The 26,995-nt window shown below is 19.1% G+C and overlaps 2 protein-coding genes and 1 long non-coding RNA gene across 16 annotated transcripts in view; 2 read left to right on the top strand and 1 right to left on the bottom strand.

Moving 5' to 3' along the window:
* LOC108002549 (serine/threonine-protein kinase Doa) overlaps positions 1-1,550 on the top strand; it is an 81,769-nt gene extending 80,219 nt beyond the window's left edge. For all 11 annotated transcript variants that reach the window (XM_017064314.3, XM_017064298.2, XM_062083283.1 and 8 more), the window contains one exon: positions 30-1,550. In XM_017064314.3, the coding sequence (XP_016919803.1) occupies positions 30-242 (213 nt within the window). In that variant the 3' untranslated portion in view covers positions 243-1,550. The remainder of the gene's footprint in view (positions 1-29) is intronic.
* Positions 1,537-25,989, bottom strand: LOC108002608 (NADP-dependent malic enzyme). 3 transcript variants are annotated; one of them, XM_017064390.3, is made up of 8 exons: positions 25,737-25,989; positions 22,013-22,166; positions 4,091-4,249; positions 3,492-3,854; positions 2,997-3,308; positions 2,510-2,878; positions 2,065-2,359; positions 1,537-1,987 (listed from the first exon to the last, which is right to left on the bottom strand). In XM_017064390.3, exons 1-8 carry the CDS (start codon positions 25,787-25,789, stop codon positions 1,872-1,874), a joined length of 1,821 nt encoding a protein of 606 aa, XP_016919879.1. In that variant the 5' UTR covers positions 25,790-25,989; the 3' UTR covers positions 1,537-1,871. The 3 variants fall into 3 exon arrangements, with proteins under 3 accessions (XP_016919879.1, XP_061939268.1, XP_016919870.1); XM_062083284.1 differs by lacking the exon at positions 25,737-25,989 and adding an exon at positions 23,686-23,928 and having other exon boundaries at positions 1,537-2,006; XM_017064381.3 differs by lacking the exon at positions 25,737-25,989 and adding an exon at positions 23,686-23,928.
* Positions 22,101-26,809, top strand: LOC108002624 (uncharacterized). 2 transcript variants are annotated; one of them, XR_009832253.1, is made up of 3 exons: positions 22,101-22,242; positions 22,472-22,648; positions 26,729-26,809. It is a non-coding gene; the product is annotated as an uncharacterized LOC108002624 (long non-coding RNA). The 2 variants fall into 2 exon arrangements; XR_001766894.3 differs by lacking the exon at positions 26,729-26,809 and having other exon boundaries at positions 22,472-22,784.
* The last annotated feature ends 186 nt before the right edge of the window (positions 26,810-26,995 follow it).

Below are 26,995 nucleotides of genomic sequence, written 5' to 3'. Positions count from 1 at the left end.
TTTTATATATTTTATTTTTATATGTATAGCGTTGTATGCTTTCTGATGACGAAGAACATCGACAATTGTTCGATCTCATTCAAAAAATGTTAGAATATGAACCATCACAGAGGATAACATTGAAGGACTCATTGGCACATCCCTTTTTTGATGCGTTACCTGCACATCAAAGATTACCAGATCTTCGAGCAGCTGGTGATTCCCAACAAAGTCACGAACGATCACATTCTCTCTCACGATGAAGCTAGGAAAGGGACCGACTTCCGTGCTGGACAGACACTCCACTGTCAATGACACTACTGCCCTACGTCGCTATTTTCAAATCCTTAAGTCTCATAAGACTGTACTTTTCCGGCAATAAGATTCGATGACGTCAACCGATATTTAAATAAAATTAAACAATTAGATAAAAAAAGAAGAAAAGAAATTTTATTAGGAAATATGATTAAATTTGTTAACAACAATTGATGATATTGATTAAATCGTAAATCGTATTATTCATTAACGACGTAAAATAAAAAAGAAAAAGCAGTAGTGCAATGGTGCTGTGGAACTTGGATATAACTTATAATAGATCATCAAGAATCTTTGCATAAATGTGCAAAGTTGTTTTCTTATCTCTATTTACGAGACATTAAAATTGGTAAATAACCAAACCAATTTGACAAAATGTAGGTCCCTGTTACTGGTTCGTAGAAAGACCAGTGTGTCTGCTCAGTGTAGCGTAACAGCGTCCCGACATTGTAAACATTTTCTAAATGCTCTTCTGTACATTTTATCCTTAATTTTATTACAATGTTATTATGCAACAAAGTTTGGAGTAAAGAAGGGTCGCAGTTTATACTCTGTTTGTTATAGATTGATGACCATGGCGTGTTTAGTAGTAAGAATCAGATTTAGCATTAAGATACAAATAAATATATGCGTACGTGTTGATGATATTAAAATAAGATTAACAAAGAGAAAGTGAGAATGAGAAAGAAAGGAAGTGTGTGAGAGAGACATTCAACGCCAATTCATCGTCGTAAAATACACAATTAACGTTTTCAAAAATCATAAGATATAGCATACGATTTGTCTTAGAAAGTGCTAATGTATTTTTTTCGATGCTTTAGGATATGGCTAATATGAAATTTTCTTTTTTTTGGGTTCGGTATATATCTGAATTTCGTTGCATTGTTTTACGATGTTGCAGACAATCATGTGTGTTTTAAGTTTCGTCGATTCGATTAAATGGCTAAGCCAAATAGATTGTTTTTTAAATACACTTAATACTGGAAGTTTTATGCGTACGTCGCATATCTTAATGCGGATTTACGTGCCTAAAAACACCTCTGCTTTTATTTTGTTTAAATACAGGAATGTATTCTTAAAAATTATGGAACTCTTACCACTTATGTACATCTTGTTTGCCTCTTTTAGTTCTTATACATACAACATGACGGAATCTTATCACATCCTGCTGCTCGTACAAAAAGAAAAAGGAATATATCTGAATACTGTGAAAAAATACTGTTTCGAGTAGCAATAAACACATTTCTTTCAAATAATTACTTGAAATTTATTTTCCATTGGTAAATCATACTTTTCATCCCAATAATTTAAAACAGTCAAATACGATACGTTTATACAATAATAAGATATATATATATATATATCTTTGTTCAAATTACTTTTTTACAATACACATTCATACATAGCTCATACACATACATATAATAGTTATTATATTCGAACCTGCTCAGCAGATTCTTACAATATCATGACAAATAAAAAAAAAATACGCCATTATACAAATATCGCGTTCATCTACAAACAATCAATCTATTCAGATTTTATTAAAACCTTGTATATAACAATGACAGTCAGAATTACAAATTAGGCCAATTATATATTGGAGGAATTGATGGTTTATAAGTTGTATCATATAATTGCGCTTTAATGAATTCTTTATAGTCTTTAGGTTGAGGGTGAACTGTAGCAATATCTATAAAGAAAAAATAAATCTTTCTAATTTATATAATAATTATCTATAATTATATAGAAATATTAGAAATATCTTACCATTTTCATAACCATACTTCATCACATCAACAGCTATCGTTAATGAACATTTCTGAATATCTTGCAATGGTGGATACAGATTTCCTTTTTCTAAATCTTCATTAGAAACCATATTGGCCAATGATTTTGCAGCAATAAGGAATGTATTTTCAGGGATGGAGCGCATACCAGAGCATATCACACCCAATGCAACACCAGGGAAAATATAACTGTTATTTCCCTGGCCAGGATAAAAAGTTTTACTATCATATGTTACTGGTGCGAATGGTGATCCACTAGCAAATATACATCTTCCCTGTAATTATTTAAAAATTAATATTAAATAGTATTAAATATTTTCAATGTATTTTATCATATTTTTCAATAAAATGAAAAATTTAATATTTAAATTATTAAAATAGAAAATTCATAATTCAAAAATACAATTCAAGATAAAAAATAATACCTTTGTAGCAATATATGCTTGTTCAGCAGTACATTCTGCTTTGCTTGTGGGATTACTGAGAGCAAATATTATAGGTTTTTCATTGTTATTTGCCATTTCTTCTAATATTTCTGTGGTAAAAGCACCACCAACTGCTGCAGCACCAATAAGTACTGTAGGTTTTGCATATTTGACAACTTCTAGTAAAGAATCTATATGCTTATCATCTCGAGCGAAATGTAATTTATGCTCTGTTAATCCACCACTTATGCGATTTTTAACAATTAATCCTTTCGAGTCAACCATCCAGATCTTACTTTTGGCTTCCTCTATACTAACACCTTCTTTTTGCATTGCCATAACACATAACCATGCAATACCTAATGAAGCCTATAAAAATAAATAAAATATATTTTAATATATATCATTTTCATATTTTCATATTTTTATGGATTTATGCATCATTAATAAAAATTTAAATCAAATATAAAATATTAATGTTATTTACCTCTCCAGCACCTTGAAAAACAATTGTATTTTCTGATAACTTTGTATTCGTAACGCGAAGAGATGCCAGTAAACCAGCTACAGCAACTGAAGCAGTTCCTTGGATATCATCATTGAAAGTGCAATAATGATCACGATATTTATTAAGTAATCTGAATGCATTAGCATTTCCAAAATCTTCAAACTGAATTAAAGTGTTCTGTCCATATCTTTTAATGATTGCTTCCATAAATTCGTCCAGAAAATCATCATATTCTTTACCAGTAATACGCTTATGCCTATGCCCAATATAGAGAGGATCATCAAGTAATGACTAAAACAAGAATTAAATACTTAATAATTTTATTAAACTGATATTTAATAATATAATAAAATTGTCTTTATATTAATATAATTTATAAATAAAAAGACTATTTTATTTTTATTAATTATTAATAATTGCTAATTATTTTATTCTATTGCATAATTAATTTATTTAGAAATTTTTTTCACCAACCTGAGTGTTTGTACCAACATCTAAAGTAATTGGTAAACATTGATGAGGTTTAATTCCAGCCAAAGCAGTATATAAAGATAGTTTACCAATTGGTATTCCCATTCCATATGCTCCTAAGTCACCCAATCCCAATATTCTTTCACCATCGGTAACAACAATGGCCCTTACATCATGTTCAGGCCAATTATTCAAAATATCATAAACATAACCCTTATCATGTATAGATATAAAAAGACCACGTGGTCTTCTGTAAACCAGGCCAAATTTCTGACATGCTAAACCTACTGTAGGTGTATACACCAAAGGCATCATTTTTTCTACATTCTGTTCCAATAAACGATAGAAAAGCTTTTCATTTCTATCCTATAAAAATATAAATAATACATGGTTGTATTTCTAATTCAATAAAATAAAATTTCATAATTTAATAAAATAATATATTAAATAATATTTTTAAAACAATTAAAGAAAAACAATAATTTTATTTAATACACTCTTATTTATTCTAAATATTTCAAGCAATATCTTTCCAAATTATTATAGATATATACATAAAATAGAATATTGATAGAAAAAAAAATAAAATAATTTATACGTACTAATAATCCTATGAGATATATATATTTTGATAAATCATTATCATAACGATCCAGATTTAAACGGCAGAGTTCTAGTTGTTCATCCTGACTTTTCACAGCTGCTGGAAGAAGACCATGAATACCTAATATTTGTCTCTCTTGAAGAGAAAAGGCCATTCCCTAAAATAAAATATACATCATGAAAATCATAAAAATAATTTTTTTTCTTTCATATAAATAATAATTTTTCTAATTATTCTTTATTTATCTAATTATCTTTTATTAATATTAAAAAATAAATTTATAATTTTATTTATTTATTTATTAAAATAAAATATCAAAAAGAAATAAAATGAATATATTTGTTTGATTTAATTTAATTTGAATAAATTCAATAAAAATAAATCATGAGATAATTTAACATTGACAGAAACTATTTTATTATGATTTGGAAAAGGTTAATGAGCATATTTCTGTTGCTTGTGAATATGAATGAAAGACTATCACCTATTTTTTTTATTTTTTTTATTTGATATTATGTCATATAATTGTAATATTTCATCATTTTTTAAATCAGAATTTTTTATAATACAATTTATTAATCTCATTTTTTTAAAAAGAAATTTTGTAATATATTCTTCATATTAATATAATATATTTTTTTATAAATTTAATTTTTTTAATTTTCTTTTTGATCTAATTATTCAATAAATATAATAAAAAATATTTTGTGATAAACTTATAATTTTATATAGTTCATACATTTTTTTTCACTGTGAAAGAAAAATTAAATATTAAAATTTAATTCAAAATTAAATTTATTTATAATTTTTTTATATTTTGTATGTCTTTTTTTTATTTAAATTTCTTTCTAGTTATAAATAATTTTTTATGATACTAATTTGAAGATATGTTTAGTAAAAAAGAACTTATTATTTCACATTTTTTTCTTAACTTATCTCTAAGTTCTTGAATAATAATAATATTTTTTGAAAATATACAGAATATTAATTTATAAATATAATATAATAAATAAATATGATATTAAGAAATTTAATAAGAAATAATTGAAATGAATATATATCACATGAGTAGATAAGAATTAATCAATACCATCAGAATGTAAATTTTCGAATGATTGATATTTATTGCTCAAGAATTTACTTATTTAATAGTTCAAATATCTTGAATATTTAAAGGCGAAGAATAAATAATTTAATATTTCATAATAATATCGTATAATTAAAAATCATTATTAAAATATCGTAATAAAAATGTTTTTGAAATTTTAATTTTTTCATAAATTTATTTTATATATTCTATACATATAAATTAATATGTTAAATATAATAAATCAATTTTTATATGTGAAAATTATAAATAAAAATAAAATAAATATTAAATAAATATTATATATATTAATACAAGTTATAGTTTTCATTATTCAGAATATAAAATATTTAGTAATATAAATAAAAATGTATATATTATAAATAAAAATATTTAAAAATAAAACAATTTCAAGCAATTTTGTTTTTTTGGGTAATTAATAATAAATGGAATATTTATTTATAATGCATCGTTAATTTTAAATGCCAGTTAGATAATTCAACTAAGTCATTAATATCATAGAGCAAAGAACAGTATACATATATTATATTACAATATTATCTGCTATAGATGTGGTCACATATTATATAATTACTTTTATTGATTTTTATTTATCGCAACCTACATAATTGTCCCTTCAAGGTCAAGAATATACTTTCAATGAAAAAAAAAAATGTCAAACTTTAATATCATTGTGAAATATTTATCAATTTAATTTATACAACTATTTAACGCATATTTTTTTATATTTTGTTTTTATAAATATGAAAATAAATTTTACATCATTTAAAAACAGCTGACTTATTCCATGTCATTTGTAATAAATATCAAGACTAAACTTAATATAAGAATTAAATTATATTATTTATTATCTAATTAATCTATTATTTTATTAACATTATTATTATCTTATTAACATTATAATATATACTAAAATATTAAAATTAAAATTACTAAATGACGAATTTCGAATATTTTGTTTTATAATTATTATAAATTCTATATTATATATTATATAAAATACAGTATATATTTTAATTATAGTATATATAAATAAAATGTAATATAAAATATTATATTAAATATAGAAATATATTTTGACAAATAAATATTTTTCTTTATTGGAAGAATAATTATACATATACCTATCTATTTTTACTATTTCAATTATAATTATATCTATATATATTCATTATAAGTCCATAATTCTAATATTAAAAATTTGAATTAATTGCTTATTCATTTAATAAATTGAAGATTTGATGCCATAATATGCTATAAATGCTCAGAATATTTATTAGAAGCAAGTTTAATATAACTATAATCAAATAAGAAAATCGATAAGTACGAATTGTTATATAACAATATAATGATGTTATATCGATATTTTTGCACTTATAAGATTTATATTAATAAAATATAATTTATATTAATTATTAAAATATATAATCCTGAATAATTCCTGTATAATATCGATTATATTTTAAAGTTTTAATATTTTTGGAAGTTATTCTAGAAATGCTTAAAACTTTTTAAATCTGACAGAACAAATATAGTATATATATATATATATATATATATATATATAATATAATTTTTAAAATTCATATCATAGCATTTTAAATCATCTTTTTTTTAACGTTGACATAAAAAATTTTTTCAAATTAAAATATAGTCTGCAGCCAAAAATTTATTGAAAATAATTATTGAAATAATTATAATATATTTTCATTGAATAAAATAATAGTTAAATATTTATTTGATAATAATAATGATAATTAATATAACTATTAAAAATAATGTTAAAATAATTATTTACATTATTTCATGTTATATAATTTAATTCATGTAATAAAATTTATTTAAAATTAAATTTAATATAGAAATTAAAATATTTATATATAACTTAATATACATGCAATACATAATTTTTTAAACTTTGCAATATTATAATTATACAATTTTTACAAATATTTTATTATATTATTTATAATATTTTATTATATATAATTATAAATTTTTTTATTTATTATATCAAATATTATTATTTTATTATTTTATTTAATCAAAACTATTCCAATTAATTTTCAATTGTTTTTGTTTGAAAACACAAATAGATTTACAATAATTTAATAATAGAATAATTTCTTATTATTATTCCAATTATACTGTAACGAAATTATTATTCTGCATTATTGATTATTGATTAATTATAAAGAATTGAAGAAGCGATAATATATTTATTCAGATAATAATAAGACAATAATAAGTACTTCAAAAATTGATTGTTTTTATCATTAATTGTTAAATATTCATTCGTTCCAGCGTCCTTGTATATTCAATATGTGAAAAAATTTTTTTTTATCTTTATATTAATAATTTATATGCTATAACTATCAATTTATCAATATTGTATTATTTATATTATTTTTTCTGTAATTAACTAACATTTTTTTGATTATTTTTTATTATTATTTAAATTTTCTCCATTTTTAATAAATTAGCAATAGAGATCATACATTAATTATATTTTTCTTGTTCCTTTCTTTTATGATTTTTTATATTTAAATAATTTAATATTTGTTATAGATGATATTTTTAATAAATTTCTATTTTAATTTTTATTCTTTCTATTTCTATTTTAATTTTTATTTATTCTATTATTCTATCATTATTACTAAGATAAATTGCATTTTCTTCAATTTCAATGCAAAATAATTAATTCTAATTCTATATCATAAATAAAAAATTAATAAAAATAACAATTTTAGTTTAATTATTCATTTTATATTTTAATAAACTATTAACAATAAATATATGCATTTTCTTTATGTTTTTATTCATCAAATATAAACAATTCGAAATATGATGCATTACTAAACATCATACGTTCTTCAAATATAACCTTCAAATTGTTAAATATTATTGAAAAAATCGACTGTAATATTTTTTCAATAATCAGAAACAATAAACCATGTTATCGTAACTGCTATTAAATCATGCATTCAATTGCGATATACTGCCATGGAATTATGCATTCCATCATTGATTACTTACATTTATAAAATTTATTACGATTTTGTTCGATTAATAAACAGAGGAACAAAGCAATAAATATGACATATAATAATATAATAAATATATTACATTATCTTATTTTAATTAATTAATAATTAAACAAAATTTTATATTGCGTATATTTTGTAACTAATGATTATCGAGATATCATACAATGATTTATCTCTGAACTTTTTTCTTTGTTTGCTAACAAACATTTTTTATATATAATAAATGTAATAAATATTACATTTATTCTTATGGATACCTTATACTTATATACTTATATCAGTAGAATCAGTAGAAACTTTAAATCTTTATTTTTACAATTGTTTTCATCAAAATAAATTTTACAAATAATTATCTTAATTATTGCAAGCAATTACTATTTTAATTATTAATAAATAATTAAAATATAATTTATTAATATATATGTATTATATATTAATCATTTTCATAATTTTCATATATATATATATATTACTATTTTAAATTTAAGTTTAAAAATTTATGTATTATGTATATATATATTATATATTATATATTAAGTATAGTAATATAATTAATATGATAAATTATAAATAACTCAATATGTCGCGCCCACAATATTATTATAATGGATGTAAGCTAATAGCTGAGTGTTTATAGAATGCTCTTCGATATTGTAACGAGTATACGTCTAATGAGTGGACTGTATAAATGGACAACACGTGCGGAGTATATAATTATTAGAAACCAGAATCTCTCTCAATGTCATAGCAGGTAATCGTGTCTGACAGTCAGAATGTGATGTTAGAATAAAACTAATGTAATTATCGTATTTGGCGATCGGACTACAACGTACAATGAGACCTTTTTAGCAAGCAACGAATGGTAATCGTGTGTAATGGTCAGATCATGATATTCACAAACTATCTAATTGACATATCCGGCGGTCAGACTACAATCATAATGATCACCATGAGACTCTATTTGCAAATGAAGCTTATATCCTCAAAAAAATCTCTTTCTGATCACAGTTTCCCGCCAATAGTCAATAATATCGCGGCTAGTGCCTCTGCGATATCGCCTAAGTTCGAGAAAATTCTTCGCTTGAATAGTGAGTTATATAAAGATCTCACAATAAACAGAAAGAGATTAGTGCATTTCTTTTAGATAGATTTCTTGAATTAAAACAATATTATTTGAATCAATTAGAATGTCACCGTTAGAATCGGTTCAGGGTGAAATATATCAGAAATATTCAAATAGAAATATTCAAATACAATTATAAGTGTCGATTCAAAGACAATCTTCTCAGATAACATCATCGTTTGTTTAGATTTAATGAAAGTCTGCGATAATAATACAAATTTTTATATGAAAAATTCTCCAAATAAGTTGTTTATAAATCTCGCGAATAATAAATGTTTGTGAACAATACATATATAATAATAAATATAAATATTGAAAATGATTAAAAGATAAATCATCGAAACTTATATATATATATAATATTTTTAAATTGTATTTTTTATACCCTTGAAATTTTATGAAAATTTATTTTTATTTTAATCTTGAAATATGCATCAAAGTAGATGTATTTATAAATTTAATAGATTTTTAAAATTATATTTTGATAGTCAAAGTTGTCTGAATAAAAAGAATTACACAAAACTTTTCTATAAAGTATTCTTTTGATGAGAAACGTTTTTAACAAGAAATTTCATTGAGATTCGTCTAGAGCTGAAAGTAACCAGTCAGCACAGGGTCAAAGCACCAGTATTTTTCCATCGATTCTGAGGCCGTTGACAATGACTCGAATAATCTTGTTTCTTAGATCAATCATTGACAACTTCAATTGACTTTTATATTATAATTAAAAGCAGAGAAAAAAACTAACCATATTTTTTATTTTGTCTTTTCGTTTATTATATTATATAATCTTTATTTAAAAAAAGAGTTAAACATTATACGTATTTCAATATTTAGAAAAATAGATAAAAATTACATGACTTATGTATAATAAAAAATAGATAAAAATTAAGTATGAATTGAAATGTAATTTTCAAATATGCGAAACTTTGTGAGATGAGTTTTTAAACTTTCGAAACTTTTAAAATCCAAAATGCATATTTTTTTTCTTTTTCATATTTTTATTTAAAAAAAAATTTTATCAGAAATTAAAATTTTAACAAATTTTTATTTCTGAAATTCTTCAAATACAATAACAATTTAGATTTTGATTTTTTCTCCATTTATTATAAATTATTTTATAATAAATAAAATTTCATTTGTTAATTACATAATCATGATAAATAAAATAAATTTAAAAACAAAATCAATTATTTATCTATTTATATTTATTATTTAATTCGAAAATTTTTAAAGTTTATGAAATTTTTTGAATTTTTTGAAAGATTTCAAAGTTTCAAATATCATTTAATAAAATTGATAATCAATTGTTTAATAAGTGTTCAACTTTAATTAATGGAAATAAAATTTAATATATTTTATTTTAGCCAACTTTTATCATTCAACTTTCTTATCATTCTATGTATGAAATAAATAATCATAATAACTAAAGTAAATATTTCTCTTCTATTTAAAATTCTAAACCGAAATAGTTTAGAGTTATGCGGAAAATTTGAAAATGGTTCTATTATATATAAAAATAATTGATTATTAATAAAATAAAAGATTTAAAATATGAGATAAAAGTTAGATATAGTAAATGAATTTTCATATTTTTTGTCATATTTATTCATTTTGTCTTATTAAAATTTTTTGAATATTTGAAAAATTACTATTACTAAAATTACTATGTTTTATTTTAAAATTTATTTTAAAATGAAAAAATGTTCATAAATTTAAGATAATAATAATAATTTAAATACATAATTTATTTTTGTTCATTTAAATTCAATTAAATCTTTTGTTATTAATAACAAAGACTATAGAACTAGTAGACTATAGTATTATCCGAATTGATTGGGAAATAAATCCATTTGAATAAATGATTAATCAGTTAAGAAGAACCAAATTAGTGAATATAATGAAATTATAATAAAATAATTAAAAATTAAACAACTTTCAAATATAGATATTTATTATATAAAAAATATATAATTAATAAAAAAAATAGATTGCAAAAAATAAATTAATCATTTTTAAATATCTAAATCCAAAATATAAATATTAGATATATTGGTTTTTAATATACATATATAATTAATCTTTAAATAATTAACATTCAAATAAACAACGTTCTGATATATTTATGAATTTTCCATTTCTAAATTATATTTTAATTTAAATCTTTTTCAATTTACAGAATTCTATGGAAAATTAAATGAAATCTTTTATAAAAGAAAATATTTTAATATTTATCTCCTGTATTTTAATTAAAAAACTTATAATTTATCTATTACTCAATCTTTTGTATAATTTAACTGTAGTAAAATTTCATTTGTTAATTACATAATCAATTTTTCTGAAAGTAACAAGAAGACAATTCATTTTAAATTCTTATGCAATTCAGCTACATTAAGTTTGCGCAAACTTTCAAAATTTCGCAACAAGAAATGCACGAGACGAAGAAACGAAGCAACGAAGATGATGTAGTATCTTTCAAGAATAATGAAAATGGTTTTTAATATAATCAAATCAAAATTTTCTGAACGATAATTGGATTAAAATTGTACGAAATTTTTTATTATGATTTATTATGATTTATTTCTTATTATGATTTTGCATATAAATATTTATATATATTTGCAAATACATTTGCAAAATGGAATGGAAAATTTTGATTTTAGAAAAATAATAAATCTTGAAAATTATAAAAATGAAATATCCGAATTCTTAATTTTTTATATGATATTAATGATTTTAAAAGATTAATTTATTATATAATAAATTCATTTTATAGATAATTTTTTATTTAAAGTTTTTTAATATTAAAAATTATTTATTACAAATAATAAAAATAATGAAAAAAAATCTATTATTAATTCTATCATTTATAGGAGAATATCAATTTCAAAAATAATTTTTTAACATTTTTTAACTTTATTAATCGAAATGTGATTTAACGCATTTAAATGGATTTCTTATTAATTAATATTTCTATTTTTTAATTTTTCGAGAACAAACGATAAAAATATGCACATATTAATATTATTCATAACAATTTTTTTCTTTTAGATTGATGGCTAAATCAATTTTGATCCAAAATTTGAATTAAAACAAATTATAATATCTATTTTATTTTTTTTAAATTTATTTTTTTATTTTTTCTTGTAAAATAATTTAATAATAAATAGTTAATACGTATTAATTTTACGGTAATTTTAGTGAAGAATTAATTTTTTTCAAAATTTGTATAGTAATAAAATTTGTATAGTAATAAAATATATTAAACTATACTAATGAGATAAATTAAAAATTTCATTTATTATAATTAAATGATCATTTCATAATATCATTGTAATATCATATTGTAATATCATAATATTAATATATATTTAGAATTTAAAAATAATATTTCATTAAAACCTGAAATCTTATTATTTTTCACATTCATTTTGTTAACTATAAAAAATGAAATTCTCTGCAAGTACATAAATATTTGAATAATCAACATAGAATTAATATTTTGTAAACAATAAATTATAAAATACTTATGAATTAATAAAGAATTAAATATTAGAAATTAAATATATAGATATTAATAATCAACAAATATTTTAAATAAAATGAATAAAAATTCAAGATCAAAGATATTAAAAACGAAAAATGAATTATCGCAATTATCTAATATTTGAAAATTGAAGAAGATATGAAGAGAATAATATTAATGATGTTAAAAAAAATATACAATTATGTAATGTTACAACCATAAAAATTATATTAACTGTGAATTCAAATATCAATAAGCAAATAACTGCAAAAAAATAATACAAAAGATAATGTAAAACAAATCATATTTAGTTTATTTGAATATCTATTGAATAATATTTATGAAAATATTTTTTTTTTTGTGAAAATTTTTCTAAAACAACATTTTAATTATAGAAAATTATAAATAATGATTAAAGATATGTAATATATATATATATATATTGTAAAATAAAAAATAATTGATTCGATATTTAATTTTATTCTATATTATCTTAAATTTTTTCAATATTTCAAGTTTTCAAAACTTTAAAAAAAAATTCTTAAAAAATTAAGATTATTTATTTAATAATTTATTTAATGTTTTAATTAGTTAAAACATTTCTTCAATAAAAATTAAAATAAAAAATAAATTTTAATTCTAAAATAATACTGAATCATTCTTTCGAGATATATAAAAATTATAAAAAGTGTTTGCACATCATTATTTATATTTATTATAGCATTTAATATTAATTATTGCTACTATTTATTTATATATTATTATATATATTAACTATTTAATAGTTATTTTATATAAAAAAAATTTAATGATTATTATGAAAATAAAAAATAGAATAAAATTAAAAAATCAAAATTATATGATTGTATTTTTAAATAATGAAAAAAATTTATTTCTAATTTTTCAAATATAATATATAAAAAATAATTTCTATAAAATTAATTTTTTAAATTCAAAGACTTTGAAATTTTACTTTTTTTATTTTTTCTAAATATATTTTTTGATTTTTTAATCTTTATATTATATTATATTATATTATATTATTAATTGTAATATTTTTTTCTCTTAGTTATATATTACAAATATATATTGATATTTTAAAATAAAAATGTACAATTATTTAGAATATAAATTTTATTCAAATTAAAAATAATTACAAAATAATTTTCTTTAATTTAATTCTAAATTTTAAATCTAAAATTATTTTTATATAAGTAAGTAACATTATTTATTATTGACAATATAAATTAAATTATTGTAAATTATCAAATAAAAATTCATAAAATCAATAAAAATAATGTTTGCCATAAAATATTTATTGATCAAATTTAGATTTGAATGTTTTAATATCATATCAATTTTTGCTTTCTATTAATTATGAATAGAAAAAAAAATTCTTCTGTTTTATTCCACATTTCTGATCCAAAACTCAATAAAAAATACCACTTGAAAATAAAGATATGTATACTTTACATAATACTTTTTATAATCATTGTAAATCACAAATACCCTTCCATCCAAAGCGAGTAGAGGTTCAGGAACACGTATAGTTCTGTGAAAGTCCGGTACAAGGTCCCACCAATCCGTATCTATTGCGAATTCTTTAAGATCCTAGAGTACCATGACAAATAATTCACGATGGAAACGGTTGCTAGGAGTTCTAAAGGGTTAACAAGCGATCGATATGGAACTCTAGAAGTCACGGAACGAGTCACTATTTATTCCAAGAATCTCTCAGTACTTGGTACGCATTTTGCATATTGTACGTAATCCTATTATGTCCTCGTTGAAATACAATACGATGCATAATACGAGTATATATATATATATATTATGAATCTAGTACAGTACCGTCCATTTTAGAATAGCTAAAATCGAATCCGGATGTTTATCTGGGCAAATGACTTTTACGCATTTGACTTAAGCAAAACAAAGGAAACGAGTATGAGTCAGATAAAAAATTGAATCAAATTTCGTTAAGTATTATATCTCATTCGACATAGTGTAAAAAGCAAACATTGTTGTCGGTTACATTCGTTCTTTTAACCTTGATCATATTGTTTAGTGTAACATATAAGAGTGTATTGTTATGTATAGGAATAACTCTATGCACTTTTACTTTGTTTTCTATCTTATAATGTTTTGACATAAACAGATGTATTATATTTATTTCCTTAAATGCTCATATGACCTGACTAATATTATCATAAAAAGTTCTTATCATGACGTCATTATTTCTATTCCCACTACTTGCATATTAATCAGAAATGTCATCTATACAAATAAATTCACAAAAGCAGTAAGTAACAAGAATTAATAAAGAGAGTATTAAAATAAATATTACTATAATTAAGTAAAGTAAAAAAAAATTAAGTTATAACTAAGTTATAACTATCGATTATTGATATGTTATTGATTTATGTACTATATAATCTAAACATTATATTGAAATTTTGAGAAATAGTAAGAAATAAAATTATAACTATAGATATTTATTATTTCCAAATATTAGAATAAAAATCTTTCACTACTATATTGAATGCTATTTATATCTATATAAGAAGAATGTATGATTTCAATTGAATTGAAAATTTCTATGTTCATAGACATGATCATTCTATTTAGAAATATATAACATTATAGAGATTTATAGAGATAAATACTTAATAGTTTTTATAATTTTTATAATTTGAAGTTTACAATAAAATATATTATTATTATAATTTTTATTAAAGATATAAGTATTTTTTTAACGTCACAATAATGTTAATCAACATTCAATTTTTTTTATAAATAGTTCTTTTCAATTCATTTAAATGATTTTTATTTATTATAATTCATAAAACAAAATCTTATTAAATTTTAAATAAATTTTAAATATATTGTTTTAATTTATTAAAAAAAAACTCGAAAATTATACACAATTATTTTAGTTATTATAAAAAAGAAATATTAATTTTTTTATTATATATTTTTATATTATATACTTTTATTATATATACAATGATAATATAATTATACAATAATTATACAATAATTATACAATAATATATATACAATGATAATATATTTATAACCCGCATTCTTTAGTTTAGAATTTTTATTTATTGATAATTTATATATATCAAAATTTTCGTTAATTTCCTCTCCTTTATTATTAAACGATTGATCACAATAAAAAATTAATACTAATATTCTATTTTGATTTATTTTAATTACATTTTGCATCAAATATAGAATAATAAATTTATCATTTTATTATTTTCTAAAATTTCTCTATTATTTGATTTATAATCTTTGATTTGCAATTTCAATAAAAAATACTTTCATTTTGTCAATCAATCATACAAATAATTATAAGTGTAAAGAAATCTGATTTAAATAATTTATTAATATATTATAGGAAAAGCAATGTTAAAGTCGATATCTTATTATTATAAACAATAAGAAGTTTAAAAAATAATATTAAAAATTTATTTATATATATTATACATATTATATATATATTATATATTGTATATAATATATATATTATATATATTATTTATTTATATATTATTTCAAAAGAGATAAACTTCAATTTGTCGTGAACATTCTTTTTCTATCAATGTTGTCAGACTAATTATCTCTTCTTAATTACTAAAAGCGTAATTCCCCTGCAACGAATTCCTTCAGAAAAAGAATATATGACGTCGTCACATATTATCGTCATTCCTATTACTATATTAAACAGAAATAATGACTGAAATTATGATAACCGAAGTTACAATGATAACAATATTAAGATAATTCACCCATTATACATTTTTAATACTGGCTATCATAATATATTTGTACAAACAATGATAAATAATAGATGATCATAGCACACAATCATGAACATATAAAGAGTATTCAATTTATAATATGAAAAAATTTTCATTATTATCTTGGAAATTAAAAAATAATCGCAATTAAAATTTGAAATTTTGAAATCCTATTGTCTTTCTTCTTTTAAAATTTTAATTCAATGTTCAAGATTAGATCATATCATATTGCAATTTTAATTTTTTCATATCATATCGTAACATCTTTAAAGATAGAAGATTAGATGGTTATTGTTAATGGATAGAAATAAATATCTTATTTTTTTTTTATTTAAAATAATTATTAAGGCTTTATTAAACAATTATATTGTAATAAATTTCAGCCACTTCTATTCATTTATTGATATCTTAATATTTTGAATATATTTTTGAAAATTTAACGATCATTAATTTATATCATTAATTTATAAATGATAATAATTCTGAATAACAAAAAAAAATCCAATCATTCTTATTTGTTATCAATATTTCAACATTATTTTCGATATATCAAATTATTATTGATATTATTATTATTATCCATATTTATTAATATATCAATAATGTCAATAATGATAATTGCAATAATGATAATAATATTTAAAAATATAATATCTAATTCTAAATATTAATTCTAAATTATAAATCTATTTTATAAATTTATTTAGCTATTCAATAATCTCAATAATGATGAATTATAATTCTATTTATAGTTCTGTTTTATGATATATGTTATATTTTTAAGTCCAAATAAAATATAATATAAATCGTTCGAAATATATCCGAATTGCATTCAAATATACATATGCATAATATATAATATATTTTCGAAATAGAACAAAATATAGTAGTTACATCAAAATTGACCTAAATTTAAACTTATATAATTTTTATTATCTAATTAGTTTGTTATATCGATCACTAAATTGATTAAGTCAACAATAATTTATTATGCAGAGGAAATGTTAATAGATTATATTCGAATTAATTACAAATTCTTTTGGATAAACAGTGAGGAAAAATCAAATTTATGAATATATCACATAACAATTCGAAATTAAATAATTTTTCAAGTAAGGATGTTTATAACAAAGACATTTATATGAAAGAATATATATTTCATGAGAAATGAATTATAAAAAATTAATTTAAATATCCAGAATATAAATATTTTCAGATATATTAATTTAAATTATATATTCATTTTATTTATAATCAGTTGAATAAAAGAATTTTGAATAATTAATATTTTTCTGTAACATTTATAATATTTATAACTTTATAATGCAATTTTCACTCTATTAATAAAAAGAATTTATCAATAATTTTAATATAAATATATTGTATTTTTGCAATAATTACTTTGTAATTTATTTATATATTATGTATAGATTGCAGCATTTAGCAATAAATTCTATTTCTAAATTAATAAAGTAGAAAAAACAAGATGAATTTATATGAATTTAATAATGTAACAAAAATTTGTTTATAATATTTAAAATATGATTTAGCAATTTCAATATAACTTACATAATACATGATTTCATTCTTATTTGAATTTCATATAAAACATAAAAATATTACTTATTTAAAAGTTAACTTTAAGTTACTTAAAGGTTATTTAAAGGTTAAATTCCAAAACATAAAAGTAAAATAATATAAATCTATAAATATGAAATATAATAAATTTAAGCCAATATTTAATATTTAAAATATATAATATAGAATATTTTTTATATGAGTATTTATATAAGATTTAATTTAAAAAATATTAATATAATATTTATAAATATATTAATATTTATAAATATTTATTGTTTTATAATTATTTTTTATAATTAAAATCATCAATCAAAATTATCAAAATTGATGAAACGAAAAAATAAATAAATAACAATAAGTAATCAATTTTCTAAAAAATATCTATATTAAAAATAATAATCCAATATATAAATTTTAATAGACAATTTGCAAAAGAGTTATTACCGAATATCAGCTGATTCTTGACGAGTTGTTGAATGATAGCATGACGTGCATATTTTTTGCATAAAGAATGCAAAAATAGAGAATGAGGAGAGATAGCGGAATTATCGACTGATGTTTTTAAATTAGTAGAGACTTTAGTTCCTTCATTTGAATGAATAAAAATAATAATTTATTTAAATTTAAACGTAAATTTAAACTTAAATTTAAAATTAAATTTTGATTAAATAATTAATAAATGTTGAAACATTTATAGATAATAGAATTGAATTCATCCTTTTCCTAATCAAATCCATTCAAATTGTCCTTGAATATGAATGATAAAAGAAAAAGAGTATGATATATACTCGGACTTAAAACAAGCCTATTGAATATCTCAGCTTTATTAATGATAAAATATATATTAGACCAAACTTACATGGTATTAAATGATACAAATGAAACATGCTCTTTGATATAAATATTCTTTTTAACAATTGTAAGAATATAGAATTCATCAAAAAATCAATTTCACTTTTTTAAATGAAATGATATTTTTTATATTATTTTAAAATATATACAATAATTTATGATTTAAGATTAAGAAAGTCTATAAGAAAAAAATAATTTACTTTATGTGAAAGATTATTCTTTAATATTTAATTCAAAAAACAAAATTAATTTTCATATGATTTTTATATGTCTATAAGTAAAAAAATTATTTGCATTAAATTTTTGTTATTATCAAGCGATAACATGATAACAATTCAGATTCAAATATCTGTTTTCTATATAGTAAATATTTTGTTTTCTATATAATGTTTTCTATAAGCAAAAAGAAAATCTGATTATAAAGGATTATATGCCAAAAAAAATTTCATATTTATAAATGTTAATTTTATTTAGAAAGTGATATTAGATAGATGTACAATATCATACATGTTCGATCTTTAAGTTCTTAGTCAACTAAGCATTGGAACTATTTCTATCTTTTTTATGACTCATTTATTTTTCCATTTTTATTTGACAAATTAAAATTATTCATAGAATTTTTTTATTTTTTTATAAATATTTCAAAAAAATTTTTATCAGTTTTTATCATATAAATTACATTAAAAATCTTCTAATGTTTTTCTTAATCATTTTAAATATAGTAATATATGCAATATTTTTTTTAATTATTAATTATAAAAATATTGAAATCTAATTTATTAAATATAAATAAATGATATTATTTATCATAATATATCATAAATCTAATTTTACTTGTTATTTTTATATTATATTTATTATATTAATATATTATATTAATTATTATATTAATTATTATATATTAATTATTAATATATAATATATAAGTTACATATTTCATATATAAAAATCAAAATATTAAAAATATAACATTTACAATAAGTATAAAGTAATACAATTAATTAACTTTTGACTACCATATATTTTTGACATATATTAATATATTAATATATATACTTATTTCTTAATTATATAAAAAAAATTAATAGAATAAAAAAATAAAAAAATTATAACAAAAATCATATTTTTTGCTTCTAATATCTTATATTAATTAAATAATAGATTTTTTATTAAAATAATCTATAGGATATTTAAAATCATAAAAAAATTTAAACATTAAAATCATATAAAAAGATATAATAAATCTGAAATTTCTATAAATTTCTTCTATAAGTTATTTATTTATCGTTAACCTTTAAAGACTGTTAGCCACAAAATTCCCAGTAGATTTCGTAATCAAATTCGAATGTTCCGCGTGGAACATTCGATATCTACTTTGCACAGTCATCGAAAAACTTATTTTAGTCTTTCTTATTAAGAATCGCGCTGTATTTAAAAACATTGTAAAAAAATCCTTTCTATTCTATTTGTAATACTATACTTTGTAATACTGTCTTAGCAAAATCATTAATCTATAATTAAATCAAAATCAATAATTAATATTATTTAATAATTAATATCAATCAATATTTTTCAAATGATTGAATTTAAATTAAATATTTATTTTTAAATATTTATATGCAATTTTATATATATTTTTTTATTTAAAACATTTTTTTAATTTAAATTATTAATTAAAATTAGATTTAATTATTAAAAAACATAATATATTAATATGAAATTATTTAATTTTATTAAATTTTATTAAATTTTTAAATCAATATTCATGTTACAAATTTATAAAAAATAATTAAATATATAAATTATTATATTCATAGATATTGATGGAAATATTTATTAAATTTTTGACAACTTTATAAAAATATAAATTAATTTATACAATTTTGAATATCAGTATACAAAAATGAAAATATAAAAATATGTGTGAAAAATGTAATAAAGATAGTGATGCTTTATCGTTTTATAAAAAGTATTTATTTCATCATCCTTAGGTTGTCATACCACCATTTCTTCAGTATAGTATGTATGCCGTGAAAGTGAATTTCATAGAATTGCACGATTACGTGCAACGACGTGATCCGTTGGATATAGCGAATAATTAATAAATATTCTTCAAGTTTTATTACGAATCATTCATATTCACTTTCTTTCATTTCTTTTTTATTGTTTATAAATATTAATCTTTGTTTATATATATTTTCATTTCCATCATAATCTATTAATACGTAAAATAACAAAATAATAAAGTAAAAAATATTCATTATATCGAAATATTCAAATGTTTGATTGTGAAAAAATACAAAAATGATTGTTTTACAAACTTTGATTAATATATCATTACATAGAAAAATAAACAATTTTGTAATTCATATAATATAATATATAATATATATTCATATAAAAATGAAATATCTAATACCAATAGAATATTTTTTCATTCATAAATTATCATATCACTTAGGTAACGCATAATCTAAAATAAGAAAATGGAAAATTTTCAGTTATTAAATACTAGAAATAACAATAACTATTGAATATGCAAATTTCGCGCCAGAAATTAAGCTATAATGTACAGATTGTATATATCATTTTCATGGATTATTATAGAAAAGTTTTCGACTCGATAAAAGTACGAATGCCTTGGATACCATGTCAATAAACAGTGGTGAAGAGTGAATAGAAGGCGCCATTATTTATTCTGGTCTACAAATTTAATGCTTAATTTTAGATATTAATAATATGTAGTTAACGATCCTTTTTTAAATGAAGCATATTATTAAGCACAAAGTATATCAATATCAGATGTCAAACTGTCAGCGATTTTACCGGCATCGTGCCGTTACTAATCGTTAAATTGAAACACATAATATAGCGTACCTTATTCAATCGAGGATTCTTTAGATGATCAAGACCGCGAAGTAAATTAGTACACACAGCATCGCCATGTCCTCGTTGACCAAGTTGATCCCTTTGAACACTCGACATCGTCGAAGAATTACTGTCACAGACTAAATGAGTACTGCTTTGAAGTCTGTAAAAACAAGTGAAGTTTAAGACTGATTGAGACGAAATGTCGGTACAGCAGAACGCAGTGGCGTCATGATGAGGTGAGGTTAGCTCAGTGCGGGGAGCTCAGTTACGTATCAATCGAATGAGCCAATGAAAAAATTTAATGGATTAATTTTTAATTTTAATGATTACACTTTTTATTGTACATAATAAAAATATCTTGGGAATTAATTAATATTTATAGTTAATAAATAATAATTTTTTGATTGTAAATTTATTATATATTTATTATATAATATATATTTGAATCGGATTTTTTTTTTTTAGATAATACCAAAATATTGAACACCAATAATACCGAAATTTTTGGATCTGGACAGTGGACTTAAGCTTCCATATAACATTTTTGTCATAGAAATTTTGTAAATATTGTAAAAATTTGTATCAAAATGAAATAATGGAAATATAATAATAAAATGGAATCATAATGCTACGTTACTGAACGTATGTATAACTAATATAATCCAAGTGCACACATCGCGCAGACGCGCAATGTCGCCTACTGAATGAAATATTATATATCTTTCATCGTTTGCTATGAATAAATTATACGTATTTAATAAAAAAAGTTAGATAATTATTCATGATTATTATATATTGATGAATATTATATACACAATATAACAGAATGAACATATTAAAAATATATGAAAAATATTTTATAATATACTTTATAAAAAAGAACTCGAATAAAAAGAAATTAGAAAAATATTAATTAAAATATATCTTTAAATAAAAGAAATGGAAAGAAATAAATTTTACATTTATATTACATAATAGTAAACTTTTTTTTAAATTGATCTTAAAATGAAACGATTTATTGCTCTGTATTTTATAAAATATATTTGTAAATTATTATATTTTTTTATATTAATAGAAATTTCAAAAAATCTCAAAAAAGAAAATTATAAAACATCACAATTTATATATATAATTTATATATATAAAAATATATATATATATATAAATTTTTTTCACAATTTCTATATAATTTTTATATATTTTTCTATATTATATATAAAATTTTGAAATCAAACAAAAAATAAATTTATTTTATAAATTAATTTCATAAATATTAAATATATCTTATATAATTATACATAATTTATAATTCATAATATTAAATTATACATAATTTATAATTTGTAATATTAAATATATTAATATAAAATAATATAACTAATATAATATAATCAATACACAAAAGAAAAAAATGTTGCATATCATTTAAAGTTAAGTTGAAGCATACTCATTTTTTTTGCAATATTTTTCTATATAGATAATGTATTTCTTATATTTGTATTTAATATATTTCTTATATTTAGAGTATATATTTATAGCAAGTCTTTACGATCTTTATCTTTACGATATATGCAATATTAATAACATTAATAATAATCATAAATAATTGCTTTAAATTATAAAACTTTATAATTTTTCTACTATCTGCAAATTTAAAAATTTAAAATTTTTTGTTTTACCTGTCATTCAATTGATTACGTTTGGTATCCTGTTCAAGGTCTCGAATAGCATAACGTAAATGACTCGATTGATGAAAAAAACTAGTAAAATGACAATCTAATCGTTTCAACAAATGTTTTGAAGACATACTCGCGATTTTCATATAAATTACCTCTTATTTGATCGAACATCTCTCGATAAACTGTCGTATCTGTTACTAAAAGAATGAGGTTAAACCACGCGATTACTCATACGACCACCGCGTCATGCTGATAAATTAGTTCGTACACTATATCACGTGATCGACAAACTTGCATTAAAAATTTGGAATTTATATTTATGTAAATATTTAAAAATCTTAAAAAATTATTATTTATTTAAATTTATATTTTAATTAACAAAATATGAATGATGTGATCATTTAATACTTTGGACAAAATAAGTTATACTTAAATTTTTACATTTTTTTTTATATTGTAATAATTGATTAAATATAAACTAAAATTTTTTTTACATATTATATGATGATATAAATTAGTAATCTATTATCGTATAACATGGCACTAAAATATATATTGGAAAGTTTTATACTATATATGGAAAAATAAAACTATTATAAATATTGCATATATAAAATATAATATAATAATGTATATACAATTATAATATAAAATATAAATATAAAATAGTATTTGATACAATAATATTTGTCATTTTAATATTGTCATAATTAATAAATAAATAAATAAAATAAATATAACAAATATAATAAAAATATAATAAAAAATATAAATATTATAAAATTTTTTTATAATTTTTATATTTTTATATTTTTATAATTTAATATATAATTTAATATAATATAAAACTTATTATCATATAATTACAATTTATAAAAATATTTTATTATAAATATTTTAGTAATTTAAATAAAAGTTTTATATTTTTACATTATATATGTTTTACATTATTATATTATAACGTTATTAAAATATCACGTTTTTAAAAAAAATAAATTATATAGAGAAAAAAGAAATATACAGATAAAAAAGAATATATACAGATAAATATATGTTATTTATTAGGATAAGATTTTTTTTTAATTTTTTATTTTCTTTAACGACTAACGTAATTGGTACTCTGGGTATTTTGATAAGACAAAATTAGTAAAATCGCGTGATAAAAAAAAATGCATAAATTTCAATAAAATTAAAATTGATCAACATACGATTATATAAAGTTAAAATTACGCAGTACATTATAAAATGATAATACAATTCGAAATAAAATAATTTGACATCTCATAATTTTCAATATTTCCGAGAATATATTTAATATAATATATCTAAATTTTACATACTCAGATAAAATATTTTTAATTATGATTAACTATTAACATTTTTTTTAAATTTGAAGTATTTTTATAAAAAATGGATAAAACAAAGAATACCTACGAAAAAAATAAATGAACAGGTCAGATTTAGATTCAACAGAACATATATCAAGAATTTTTTTATTGTTAAACAAAAAAAATTGTTTATTAATTTTTTCATAAATGTTCTATTATTATGTTACTCATTTTTCACAAAAATACAAATTTATAGAAAAAAATTAACTGTAATTAACTGACTTTCATTTATATTATTAAATAAAGAATATTTTTATAAATATATATATATATATAATTTTTGAAATATATATATATATACACAAAATAGACATTTTATGATTTTTATATTTTATATTATGATTATATTATATATATATATATATAAAATTTAAATACATTGTATTAGTTTTGAGAAATATCATAAAAATCATAAAATGTCTATTTTGTGTATATATATATATATTTCAAAAATTTTATATTATATATATATATATATATATTTGAAAAAATTATTTGAAATATTTATGAATTAACATCAAAACAATAATGATATTTCTATAATTTTCTAGAGATGAATTTTCTTATCAAAAAGATATCATATATTGATATGTATTTAATGTTTTTCAATAAAAATTTTAATTAATAATTTTAAATTAAAATTAAAAAATATCTATTACGCACATTTTACTCATTTTGCTTTGAGCTCCATTATCTTTCGAATGTAGGCTTCCCATTGGTGATTATTATAATTTAAATTTAATAATGAAAATTAATAAAAAAGATAAACTATAATTTCTTATAGGATATGATCTTAATGAGAAATATATTACACTATATTTTTGTTGTTTACAAAAAAAAACAAAAGAATTCTTTTTAAAATCACTTTTGTTTAGTGAAATCGATTCTACTAAACACGAGTAGATCGCAAATGTAACTGACGTGCCCGCAATCTATAAAGGTAAGCTTATGCGCGTGCTCGATTGTTGCAATTTCGTCATCATAGAAATTAGCCTTAATGTTTTTTAGAACAAAATGATAGTTTAGATCTAAAATCATTAAATCATTGTTACAAAAGTGTTTATTAAATTTTATGGTAATTTATATAATTATATATAATTATATTTAATAAACATAAAATAAACATAAAATAATGAAATAGAACGCTTAATAATTTCAAATATAATAATAAATATAATAGATATAACAATAAAAATAATAATTTTATATATCTGAAATATATTTATATAATATAAATAAAGAATAGAAATTTTATGATCATTGATCATTACATATGAAATTCTATTTTTTATCGTGTGTAAAAATTATTAAATTTATACATACTTTGTATTTCATATAATGGAATATTATATGCAAAAAATAAATTGAATTCTGATATTGAAATATTGAATACAATTAATGAATATTTTCTTCTCATTAAATATTGAAAAACTATAATTATTAACTAAGTATCTTATTACATTTTATACAAATATAAAATAAATATAAATACAATATTATATAATATTGTATAATAAGAAAATAATAGATAAATAATATAAATATAATGAAATATTAATAATAAAATATCGAATTGAAATTGAATAATGAATATAAATGATTTATTTGAATGAATATTGATATTTTATTATAATTTGATTGTATTTATTTTGCAGGACAAATTGTGATATTTTTTTCGAATTGAGGATATTCCGATCTATGAATAAATAATTATAACGAATTAAGATTTAATGATATATAAATGAATATTATAAATTTTCATATTAATATTTTATTTTTGTATGATTTGATTATGTACAGAAAAAATTATAACGTTTTTTTTCAAATTAAATAATTTTTTTCGCATTCTGATCTATAAATAAATAATTATATCGAATAGATATCGAATGATTTAAAAATATCTTTTTCATATTAATCTTTAT

Source organism: Apis cerana, linkage group LG12, assembly GCF_029169275.1.
Source record: "Apis cerana isolate GH-2021 linkage group LG12, AcerK_1.0, whole genome shotgun sequence".
NCBI classification, from domain to species: Eukaryota; Metazoa; Arthropoda; class Insecta; order Hymenoptera; family Apidae; genus Apis; species Apis cerana.
Note: the sequence above shows the minus strand (reverse complement) of the source record. Positions and strands in the feature narration are given on the sequence as shown.